This window comes from Artemia franciscana, chromosome 4 (assembly GCF_032884065.1).
Source record: "Artemia franciscana chromosome 4, ASM3288406v1, whole genome shotgun sequence".
NCBI lineage: Eukaryota > Metazoa > Arthropoda > Branchiopoda > Anostraca > Artemiidae > Artemia > Artemia franciscana.
The window spans coordinates 31,121,251-31,134,450 of record NC_088866.1 but is presented as its reverse complement, the minus strand read 5'-3'; the positions used below and the strand labels follow the sequence as shown (position 1 = coordinate 31,134,450).

The 13,200-nt window shown below is 36.0% G+C and overlaps 1 protein-coding gene across 2 annotated transcripts in view; it reads left to right on the top strand.

Annotated features, from left to right (window-relative positions):
• Window positions 1-13,200, top strand: part of LOC136026289 (phospholipid-transporting ATPase ABCA3-like) — a 138,448-nt gene that overhangs the window by 44,847 nt on the left and 80,401 nt on the right. For both annotated transcript variants that reach the window (XM_065702691.1, XM_065702690.1), the window contains exons 6-8: window positions 5,603-5,853; window positions 8,195-8,438; window positions 10,288-10,461. In XM_065702691.1, the coding sequence (XP_065558763.1) occupies window positions 5,603-5,853; window positions 8,195-8,438; window positions 10,288-10,461 (669 nt within the window). The remainder of the gene's footprint in view (window positions 1-5,602; window positions 5,854-8,194; window positions 8,439-10,287; window positions 10,462-13,200) is intronic.

The following is a 13,200-nucleotide window of genomic DNA, read 5'->3' as shown; positions in this document are numbered from 1 at the left end:
CTGGCTAAGTGTAGAAAAAGCCAAAACAGATAGTGCGATTGAGTGAGAGGCAAATCTGGTATAATTTCTTATTAGTATTGTATAAAAATGATGTCAGTTCATTTGTTGATAGATCAGTTTGTTTATCATTCATCCATTCGTCATTCCTAGGGCAGAACTAAGGTAGGTAGTCATAGAACTAAGGGATGAAAGAATTGGATTGATTTTGGGTTGAGGCGTGATGGAAAATGTCCACTGGACTTGTATGCATAATCTGGGACTGAATTTGCTTGGACTCACTGGCGAACAAGTGAAACCTAAGCCTAATAGGCTTGGCCACTTGTAGTCTAAAGGTGGAATACCGGGTCATAGGGTTGTCACAAGACCAACAAGTCCTCTGGACTCGCAGGCGAACGTCGAAACCTGTAGTTTTCCAAGTGTTTGGTTAAATGGCACGGGTAAACGGCGGGAGTAAGTATGACTCTCTTATTGGACCAATACTTATTTGTTAGCTTTTAGAAAGGCACGCCCGCCTAGAGTCTCAGACAGGTTGACCAATAATTTAAAGTTGGCCTAGGACCGTTAGGCTGCCTGGAATGAGAAGTAAACAAGGAACGCCTGCCTATGGTCTTACGCAGGTTGACCACGAATTTAGAATTGACAAGGGATCGTTAATTTGCGTGGGAACGACAGGCAAACAAGCGTTTGCCTATAACACCTATTTCTATAATCTTTAAAATTGTCTCCCGCCAAAAGCTCCCTCCTCTGAGAAATAAAATCATAAATACGTGCATGTAGAAAGTCCTCTCTCAAGAAATTTCTAAAGAGCAAACTTTGGGACATTGCCAACAATTTAAAAGGCTACAAGCAAAAACTTATATCTTCTAGCAGAACCTATAGGAAAGCCTATTCGCAAACTACTGTCCTAAAGATTTGATGCTAAGCCTCAATATTCAGGTATTGAGGAAAATTAGAATACAGTTTATTTATTGGTTTTTGAATTTAACTATTTCAGAGATGTCTAAGTTTTGTTCCTTTTGGAAAAAATTAATTAACTAAGATCTCTTTTTTGCAAGTACCAATTAGTTTGAGATTAAAAGGGAAATTTGGAAACTATAAACCATGGACATTAATCTCTCAAAATCTAGCATAATGTGCATTAATTGATGTCATGGAATTCATTAAGTCATAACATTCGTTTAAAATTCAATAAATTATTTGATGCAGCTGAATATTCAGTAGTACTACATAATTTTCATACAAGATACATAACTAATTGAAATTCACAGATAAAAACAAGAACCATTGTCTGAAATTCTTACCCAATATATTCTATTTTTCTTTTTGTTCAGCATGTATATGTACATGTGTGTATTTAAAAGCTGGTAAAGATACTTAGGGGGGAGGGGTACAGACACTTTTCATGACTACTCAATAATTTTAGATGTTTGCATGTTATTTAATGTGCGAACTCTGTGGTTATAACTTCAATTTAATAGGGCGATGTTGCTGTTTTACAAACTTTGAACGTTTTGCAACAAAACCATAGTTTATTAAATTAAGTTTTATTAAGTTTTTCTTAATGCTTTCGAGATACTGCTGTTAAAACTGCTAAGAACTCGTTGTAACGTCAAGTCGTAAGGAGAAAATACAACCGTACATTGTCTGGCGCCACACCACTCTTTCCAGAGGTTGTTTGTTCTGAACAAAAATCAAGATGTCTTCAATTGGGGGTAAAGAGGTTAGAAAAGATTGCTCTTGGTCACGAATTTGAAAATAAAAGAGAGTCAAAAAATTATCAAAGGACCAAATCACATTGAAAAACAGATGCGTTGAGCCCATTCTTTGACTCATCTGAGTACTAAGGCCTTTCGTATCACTTCTTTCTGATAAGATTATTGTTTTTATCTTCATCAAAATACTAGGATCTTACAGCTCACAGATTATCGTTTTTGCTTTATGGCAGTGTTAAGACATGCCATATATAAAATTGAAGAGAAAACTTTAATGAAAATCCCCTCCTTAGACCACTGATCAGAGTAGAAGGAAAAAAGGATGTTTACAAAAAAAAAAAAAACAACAAAGAAGCAAGATCAAAGTCCTCAGATTTAAGGTTAAAGTACTAAAACAAGGCTTCCTTACTTTGTTTCTTCAACGCCTACGGGTGTGTAGGGTAGCAACTGAGCCAAAAAATCTGGAACTTGATTCTAGCTAAAATCTGGGAAGCATTCTGAAAAACGATTGTTTCAGAGGTTGCTGAAAAAACTATCTGAAATTTAAATCTGTAGGGAAATAACTCCAATTCTTTTCATTTTCGTTTGATAAGTTACTTAAGGTGGCTTTCGTTTTTGTTTAATTTGCGGCACCCCTGTATGCCACTAAATATTTAAGCTGACTTTCAAGATTGTATGTATATTTGTGTTTTGGTAAAGCGTAGTCATCTAAGTTTTACCCTTAGATCCCAGGATGTATCTTAGGTGAGAATGGGGGTCTAATCGACAAAAAAAAAATATAATTCTCACGTCACAACTTCGTATGCTTCCGGAAGAGAGACGGTGGTAAATTCCTCCAATACTAGATGGACTATGTATGAAGCAACCCTCTTCATATTTAGTATAATCATAAGTGTGGTATTCAAAACGGATGAAAATTAAGTGAAAGAAGTTTTTTCTTTCAGATGAAAGTAATTATTGAAAATTACAAGCATAATCTGCAGTCTTTAACCTTTGCAAAATTATGTCAAGCCTTAAAAATTCATTATTTATGGCTTATTGAATCAAATTTTGATGGTTAATAGGGCTGAAAAATGGTATTTTGTTATTGGTTTTATTTTTAGTCTTTGTAAACGTTTTTCCTGTTTTTGTAACCGAACCATATATGTCATGGCCTACTTTTGATGCCAATTTAATATGAGGCAATGCCAAATGTTAAATCATTACGAAGAGCTTGTGCATCTAATAGATCAGCTGTCGAATATCAACACAATATCTATAGTTTTTTTGGTTTTAACTTAGATTCAATGTGCAATGCTTGTGCCGATTGGTGAAGTTTGAGAAAACTCCTGATGTCTCCTTTTCTATTTGTTTCGTTTCTGAATTCAATGCACAATATTATAGTGCAAATAACCTAATGTATTCACAGGTGCGTAAGCGGGACTTATTTTGGAGGGGGGGGGGCAATAAAGGAATTATTTGATAAATTGAATGAAAAGTACCTGAAAGCTCGAGAAAATCCGATATTTTTGGGGAGGAGCCCTGGGCTCCAAGGAACCTTGGGTACGTCCCTGTTTAGGCCTATTAACTTCAAACTGAAGTTACCCAAAACAGTGGACCAGTAATTGATCTGTCTTATAGCTTGATATACCTCTGGTAAACATCATTTACGTCTTGTAAACATAGCCTGATTTATGTGTTACAAAAATAATCGTTGTGCTGTTCAGTTTTTAGGTAATAATGACTGGTGACTTTTCTTGCGTTTTGCTCACGTAAATCGAACGTAAAGGCGTACTTTCAACTCAACGTTTGTGACTCACTGTGTCACTTATTTATCCAGACCACACTCTACCACAATGTTTCTGACGAATGTTTCGATGTCTTCCCAGATCGGAGCTCCATCTTCTGTGGTCGTAATATTTTTATTTAGAAGTAACCCTCTACCCTATTGTTCTCTTCTTTTCTTTTCACCATGCTGTCCTCTGGAAAGTACCGCCCAGGGCTATCCGCACCCCTAGTTACGCTGCTGGGCAAGGCAGCACAACAGCGCTTTGTAACAAATTTTGGAATGTTATCGGGGACAGATCACTTGGTTGCATTAAGGATCTACAAAATTTAGAGGACATAATCATATCAAATAGCCATATTAAATAAATAAATCTATTAGCTTATAGTGCCCATCATCACGTATATAGGCCTACAGGATAACGAAGGAACATAGGAAAACGAAATGAAAAAAGCAAAAGTCAAAAAGAAAACTAAATCAACTGCAACACACTGATGCATATGCAACAAATACATACAATAAGACAAGATTAAACAGAACAAAATATCCATGATGAGAATCTGATTTTATCGAGGAGGTTTCCCCATCCTCCTCGTTTTGATAAACCAACTTTAAGATTTAATGCTGTTAAAGCTGTTTTAGATGATTTTATGGATTTTTATGGAAAAGATGAGTTTGGAACTTCTTTGTCTTCATTGTCAAGATTTAAAAATTGAGCTTTACATACACCCTCGACCTTTGAATTTCGGGTTTCAGCAACTTGAATAACTTTAGTTATATCGTCAGAAGTTCCAATGAGGACAGGACTGGGGCATAGTATCCAATGGTTTAACTATGTGGTGAAACCTTCAGCAATAGTTTCCATTTTCCTTTCAAATTATTCTTAGAATTGGAGTGAAGAGGGTAAGTCATCCGGGAACAGTGCTTGGGGAGGAACAGTAGCGAAACAGTTTTTGACCCTCGTTGCTCATTTTCATACATATAGGATAGAAAGGAATATTGGCGACCCTTCCTCCAAGAGATTTTTGTGAAATAGGGCTTTTGTAAAAACATAAGGCAATGTGGTGGTGCCTAATTTTTTTTTTATTGTTGTAAGTAAAGGTAGTTTAACTCGTAATCTTCTGAAATTTAAGATAAACTCCTGAAAGGTGAGCGTACCGACAATTTTGAAAATTACCATTTCTATGTAGACCATATTGCTATCTCATTTTTAATTACCCGAAAGTAGATGTTGTAAGCGAATCATCTAGAGGCATCCGCCAAAAAACATGTATAACATTATACTGACGGTGATAAATACTTATCACACTAGAAAAATGTCAATAGGATTGACTGCTAGAGAGACAGGATATAATTCAGAAACATAACAATAGTTTTTTTTTTTTTTTACTACAAATAATCCACACAATAGTACACAGTACGAACACCGAGACAATTGAATTACCAAATGAAGTTCCAAAGGCTATGGTCCACCCAGAGGACTTTCGTCTATTAAGTTGTTCTTGAGTGTTTTTTTTATATAATGTAGTTGTGTACTTTTTTTGGTGAAATAATAAATATCTGAAATCTAAAATCTGCTATCTAGTTCTTGACGGAGGTGCTTGATCGGATAGAATGTCATGGTGCCAGGTTTTTTAAAGCGAAACTATCCAAAAGGTGTTATCAGGGCTTCGTATTGCTGTTGGAGCAATGGCAACCTTAGGACATTGAATGCCTCTTCGTAAGGAATAATCTGGCAGCCCAAAATAATCAACAACACTCACTTCTTCTCCGATTCAAGTTCATGTCATGGGCATTGCCCGGAGACGATATTCTGCCAATAAAATCGTGGGATGGCGATAACAAGTGCATTTACCTTATATGTATTTGTAGAATGTACTTGTTTTTTATTCTCTCTGGAAACCTCTCACGATAAATTTTAGCCTTACTAAAGCCCAAAGCCGTATCCATAATTTCTGTTCGGCAGATAATTTTTTTCGGGGGGGGGGAGGGGAATTCGAAAAAAATTCTATGCATTGTTTTTACTTTTTTGGCGAGTCAGACACAGATTCAGAGCCGGGATCAAACCTGTTAACCCTGCCTCTGGGTACGGCCCTGCTCAAGCCTAAACTGTTTCATTTTTCAGGCTATTACAAAGAGGGATTTCTCGCTATACAGCAAGCAATCAGCGTTACCATATCAAATATGATCATAGGGCGAAATATCCTAGATGAAAATTTGATTGTAATGAGAAGGTTTCCCTATCCTCCTTATTTCGATGACAAATTTATGGTTGCTTTACAAGGGTGGTTGCCTCTGATCATAATGCTGAGTTTTATTTATCCGGCATTGAATATTGTCAAAAGTATTGTCCATGAAAAAGAGAGAAGACTGAAGGTAAGAGTATTCCTTCTTTCCTTTCCTCCTTTCATTCTTTTTATTATGCTGCTTTTCGTCTTCCAGTGCTTTTATTTCCTATTTTTCTTAAAATGAAAAGTTTCTGAAGAACTAAAACGAAGATAATTCCAGCCAGTGAAAAATAGTAGCCTTTGCAAGTAGGCTGAGATTTCTGCTCAACCGTTCTCGGTGCAAAGATGGAAGTAATGGGTAAAAAAAAATTTTTGGGTCCACGGGACAAGCCTTAAGAATGAAACATTAAAGTAAAAGAAGACGATTCCGAGAAACAGTGAAAAGGCAACAGCTGCCTATTTTTCTTCCATGTAGAGTTTATGACATTCTGCAATTAAAATTTTTGGCAGGAGTCTCTCTAGTCTGGCAACTCTGTCACTGACCTGCTGCGGCTGACCGATAAATGCAGTAGAACTATAAGATTTTGTACAATTTGGCCATTCATAATTCTAGCAAATTCAATTCATAGGTAATTGTTATATACAGAGGGAAAACTACAGACAAAGTACATCCTTAAACGGTAAGCGTAAGTAAGCACAGAAAATATTTTGTGATAAGAAGTTTGCAACACTAAGTTTCACTATGTAACCTATAATTGTATAAGTTCTTTTATACATAGAAGACCTCCTCAGTAGAATTAATTATTATAGATCAATTTTACACATTAATTAGCCAAATGCATCTGACTGGGTGGCACTCGAGTGAAGAAGATGGGATATGTAACAATTTTCAGATTGCATCAGCTGACTCGCTGTTGAATATTTTATTTAATCGCTCTCAGCCTCAGCTCAGGGGACATTACTGCTCTGTTCCTACTCAAGGAGAAAGACTTTTACCGATTTTTCTCCAGGATACACAGGGAGAACTTTGGCGTAAAAGCCTACATCAACTTACATAGACCTAGTTCCTCAACGCCTAGTGGCGTAGAGGGTAGTAATAATGGGTCTCCATATTGGAAGATTCCGAGATGAAGGCCTCAGTTCGTTGAAGGATGAACCTACATTTCTTGCCTCAGCTTCTGAGGAACGAACAATCGTGGTCTGTTGTCTACCGCTCTTCCGGTGGCAAAACTTTCAGAATCAATGTTTTCTTCCCCCAAGGACGGGTAGATACTGCGTCCCTGGGAAGACAAAATTTATTCGAACATAGTATGTTGTATTTATGTGGGTGGAATGTGACACTTTGTTGGAGAAACACATTTTAAACCCTTTGTTGCTCAACAATTAGCGTCAAGATGTAAGGGAGGGCGTAATCTCCCGTTGACTCCAACTCGCCCCTAATTGACACCACTACCCTCTCCCAACTCCTTCCAGAAAAGTTGTTCATGGTAACCCCCCCCCCCCTCACACACATTATTGAAATACCTGATTGAACTGACTTATACGTACTGACTTACGTCTTTTAAGCCTTTATGAACTTGACAGAATTTGAGCTTGTCATTGATATCTCCCAATTTATCTGTTACCACTTCAAATCCACAATATGAGAATAAAAACCAAATTTTGTAACATTTTAAAATATATGATGTATTTTTGTCAAAAATCCTTTTCAAGCCTTTGACATTTTATGTAGCTGAGTCATATGGCAAGTTTCTTTGCCTGTAATCGTACACTTGGAAGTCTTTAGTATTATATGGAAGAAATATAGACTGAATTCTATGCTTTTAGTCTGTAAAGAAAACTGAATCATAGCGCCTTTTATTTGAAGTAAAGGCGTGTCAAATGTCATGGTATCACTTTGTTTTCCATATTTCTTTCCGGGAAGTTCATTACCATTGCAGAAAAGACGTCATCCTAAAATAATATTGTATACACGCCGTAAACGTTTGGTAATGGAAAGCGTTTAGATTATTCACACGCATGTCCGATCTGAATCCGATCTGTACAATGGGAAAACCGTTCCGTTTTCCCATAGTATCGATCGGTTTTGGGCTAGGATTCTTTTCTATTCCCTTATGACACTAATTGGCTTTTCGTGTGCTGCCGATCAAAAATGAGCAAGTATTTTTGAAAGTGGGAAGCATGGAAAACTTGAACTTTCAACGTGAAAGTTCGAGATTTGGTGGTTCTTTTTCAGAACCACCAGTTTTTTTTTATCTGAATCTGATGATATGTTTTTAAATTTTTAGCAGAAATTTTGGCCACAGAAAACGTGCACGAGTTCATGTTATCTGTGCTTTCTGGAAAAATCTTGCTCCTACCGTTTTAACACTTTTCCTTTCGTACCGATCGATTTTTCTCATTGATTTCTATATGCGCTTGAACGGGCTATCAGTATTATTGTGCAAAAGTGACGATTTATTGTCATTTTTTATTTAATAATATTTCAGGAGTCAATGAAAATGATGGGTCTGCCTAATTGGCTTCATTGGACAGCCTGGTTTATCAAATCCCTCGGCTTTCTCATCGTGACGATTGGCCTGTTAACGCTTGTTTTAAAATCAACATTGCTTGGGCGGAGCTCGCTTGCTGTACTGGAAAAGTCAGACTCATCACTTTTATTCTTCTTCCTCCTTATATTCACAATTACGAGTATATGCTTTTGTTTTCTGTTGACCGTCTTATTCTCTAAAGGTTAGTTCTCTTTCTCAGTTTAATAATTTGTGGAGTTACAATTTTATGTTACCTCCTATCTGGAGGGTAGATGTTGAATTAAGCTTCAGAAGAAATTTGAATTTATGTTGTATTCACATTTCTCATAAGCAGCGAAATCGAACAATTTTCATTTTTTAATAGTTGAAAAAGTCGAAAATATAACTCAATCTGTAAAAGAAGGATACGTCTGTACTTGGGTCAGGGAAAGAAACTCAGGGTCTGACATCAGGCCACCTCTGAAGATCTGGTTTTTATATTCAGTTTCGTAAATTGTTTCCACCTCTCTGAAAATTTGAATGCAGATACGAGGTTTCGCTGTCTGCCGGCAGCATTTTTCGCACTAAAGCTGAATCCCGATAGGAACTATAATTTTGCTTTAAAAGTTAGATTTCAGGTAACTTGATGAAAAAAATATGTCTAAATGCATGCAAGTATTTGGTACATTTAAGAAAAATATAAATTTCCAATTTCATTAAGCTGTCCATCCGGTAAAATAGACAGTTTTCAGAATAGTATTATAGAAATGAAATGAAAATTTTTAGTTTAAACTTATAGAATAACTCTAGAGAATTTCCCTTCCAGCCTGATGTATCGGCTGGAGTTCGCTTAACGTTATCCCTCGATAGTTTTTCTTGACTGAATTTACTGTCTTCTTTCATAAGTGGACGGTAAGTGAATGATGAACTAAAATCAAAAATCACTTAAATTTTTAAAGTTATTTTAACATTATAACTTTTTATTATTGCATTTATTGACTGATCTCCATGGAAACAGCTGTTCTTTTCAAGTTGCCAACCGTGAAAGTCATCCTTTTTGCGCATATAAATAAAAAACTCGTGATTTGCTTATTTGAAAAGTGGCGTAAATTTATTGGTGGAATCGTAATTTCTAAGAACCAGTGTTCGTTATTTAATACCCCCTTTGTTCAGTGGCATCAATTCGGGACAATTTTTGGGGAGGGTAATGTATTTTTCAAGATTTAGGTGGGAGGGGGGCAAATTTTTTCGTTTTTCCAAATGTAAATACCAAAAAAGGTATTTTTCAATCAAAATATCTCCCGGAAAAGGTATTTTTTTAAATGTAGGAATGGGTGAAAATATAGGGAGTATATTGTCTCACCCCCAGCCGACACCATTACCTTGTACAGTGCATAGGCTATTGACGAGGTAACGTATTATAGGTTTTCAAGATCTTAATGATTGTCTTTTTTTAAATATTGGACGACCGAAGACCTTCTCATATACCAAACCGATTAAGTTAAAGGTTTTTTTTCACATGAGTTTTATAAGATATACTCTTAAAAATCCATGAACAAAATAACTTAAACGCCAAATTTTTCGGTTCATAATTTGGAAATTTTGGCACAAGAATAAGACTCTGTCCCTGATCAATTTATATTACAATGAGGTCTGAAGCTCCTCCCCTGTTCTTTATTGTTTTTGGTTGATTAAATTGGATTAAAGTGTATTTTTAAAGTGGACGGGAAATGAATTTTTTCACTAGAATTCTTACTTTTTAATATTTTTCATTTAATATTTTCATTTAATATTGCTTATCTGTCAGTGGTGCCAATTGGGGGAAGTACGAATTTCCACCTCCCCAGTGAGTTTTTTTCCCTCCTATATAGAAAAATACCTATTCTGATATTTTTCCTCCTCCCCCTCAGGATCTTGAAAGTAACTTTTTGTATTTTCGTTTGATGAATACCCCTCACCCAAACTTTTTTTGTGTTGGTGTCCGGTTATCTACTGTACCTCAACGTATCTTTATGTATCCATCCTTCAAAGATAGTTATTCTTTGATTTCTTAAAACTTATAAATCTTTCAGCAAACTCTGCCGCGACTGGTGCTGGAATAATCTGGTTCATGACATACTGTCCATATTTTTTCCTGCAACTGCGGTATACCACCTTGACAAGGAAGGATAAGCTAGTGGCATGTATCCTGTCAAATACGGCAATGGCGTTTGCGGCACAAATTATATCCATGTTTGAAGGAGCAAGTAAGTGGAATTATTTCGGTTGTTTCTTAGATAAGACAGAGACATGGTGCTGATATATTAGTGTATTTCCATTTGACAACATTATAATAGTTTATTTGAGACGACTAGTTGCCAACTTGATCAATTTAGTAAGAGAGCAAATGGGTGAAAGTTTGGGCAGAGATCTGTCTCAGCGAAAATTCTACAGTATTTTTAACTGGAAATACTGCCAAAATTACTTTTAGAATCGAGGGGATCTACCCCCTCCCCTCCCTATTGGCAACCCTGCTGTTGCTGGTATTGATTTTAAAACAGAATGCTAATCATCAGGCGAATACAGTTTCGGGATTACACTTTTTTTTTTTACTTAAGTGTCTGTGCTTAAGGAAAGGAGTTGAAGGATTTTTTAAGTGTATTTCAGTATGTAATTAATCAAATTGATTTTCTGAGAAATTATTTAAAAATATTCAATGGCCAATTTTTTTCGTCATCTGGGCTAGTACTCAGTATTTTTGGCAATCCTTTAAGCGCTTATTGTGCCAAGGAGTGCCGTTGGCAGCCAAAGCGTTGTTCTGGGGACATGTTTCTTCTATGCAAATGAAAATTTTAGATCAGAACAGTGGTTGAAAATGAAAAGCTTCATCGTGCTTTTGCCTGGCCTTTCTTCCTGCAATTTTATTTTTGGGCTGCATGCTAAACCTTAAATTTTTTCAAACCGTTCTAACAGCAGATTTCTTCTTATTTTCAATTTTTTAATCACCGGAAAAAGAAGTTTCAAACTAAGGAATTTCCAGTGTTTCGATTATTACCTTTGATCTTAGTTCCACCTGTACCTTCAGCTGCACCTAGTGTATCAAGAAGGACCTGCCAGTCATTTCTATAGTTTCTCCATCTCACATATTACGTCTCTCCATTGTGACTGGAGAGTGGTGTGAAGGTTTCATGGTAGGAGGTGTTACATCATGCGGACGTTCCAGAAACTGAGCTGTAGGTTAAACTCTACATTCACTAATCATATCTGAGGTTGCTTGGTCGTCATCAGTCAGAGGTTTCATCCGAGCAGTAATCTTGACGTTTTAGCTACGGTCTGATTCTCTATGGCTGGCAATACCCTTAAGGTCTTGGTGAGGTTTGCAAGCCCATAACCCAACCCTCCTCCTTTATCCAGGCTTGGTACTGGCTACCATGTACAGGACTTGTCAGGCAGGTTTCGCTATAATAACAACCAAAGCAAAGCAATCAAACTTGCAACATAAAGCTCCATATTAAAAGAAGTTCTGCGCTTGGCCCTGGGGATTTTACCTACTATCTGCGGTCCAAATACTAAGAGCCCATTAAGTGCTTACCTCGAAAAATTAAGGGAAAAAGTAGTTTTCAAGTGCAATTCTGAAACATGGGAACTTTAAAAAGTTGGGGAAGACTTAGCGAGCGTTAATCAGGCTCTTCGAAAAATGTGTTTCCATCCAATTGTATCCAATAGACATAGGTCTACAACTGTATAGGGCTATACTTTAGATTGTAGGGCTCTATAGGGCTATTTTGTATGTGGAATTTAATCCAACTGTAAAGGGCTATAAGCAAAGAAAAATTGAAATGATCAGGTCGTTTTTACGGAAAGTCAATCCTTGGGATGCTCTGTTCAGCATAGCTATTTTAATAAATTACTGAGGAAAAGTCAGGGGAATGTAAAGCATGACCTTGAACCATTGCCCATTACAGCTACAATGTCCCTTTTATATATCCAAAAGTAATATATGCAAAATCGGATCGGTAAACATAATCGGCAAAATCGGAATACTCGCCTTAGGAACATCTTTCAACTACTGCTTCTCGAATACTTTTTTTTTCCAAAACTAAACACCTTTTCCTTTTTTGTTGAAAGGTCTAAGTATCTACAGCTTGAGCATGGTCAATCGTACAACATTATCATCTTATTGTCAACATTATCACACATCAAGATTTTCAGCATAACAAATTGTCATCTCATTACCTTTTAACTTGTTTGTAATATGTATTGATCAGTAAGAACGCAAGGATATTCTGGCAATTTGAGTTCCTTCCTTCTTTTTTATTTAATGTCATCGTCAGCCCCTTCTAAGTATCCAAGAAAAATGTATCTAATAATCAGGTTCACTCTGCGGTCAACACAGTTTATTACAAAATATTGTATTAACTTATCACGAAAATTTAAATTATTGTGCTTCTATTGAACGTAGTTTGAACGTTAGTTTTGCAATCCCATAGAAGCTTTGATACTAACCAAAAATATGGTTAGCTTGTACTATAGATAAATATACCCATAATTTTCTATTTTTAAAAGGATGAATTGCATCTTATTGAACACTGAAGGGCACAACTATAGGTAGGCAATAGATAGATAAAACACAATAGCACAATGAACAGAGTAGATTAGGTAGATTTGACACAGTTCAGTGCTAGTATTTGCCTTTTGAAACCTTAAAAATTACAAAAGTCAGTTTTAATAATCTCATTGAATACAGGGCAGGTCATTGAAGTATTTTCAGTGGCGGTTCTGGCCTCTCTTGCGCCTGGAGCAAAACCTTGATTAGTATCTCCCTCTGTCTCCCGCAAAATTTCAGGCCAAATTTACAAAATTGTCATTTTTTAACAAAATTATATTCAATTTGTTGGTTAATTCATAATTTATATCTTGATTTATTATTTAATTAGCATTTACTATTTTAATTTAATCGTTTTTGAATTTTAAATTTATGTTTATCTTATTACTTAATTAATAGT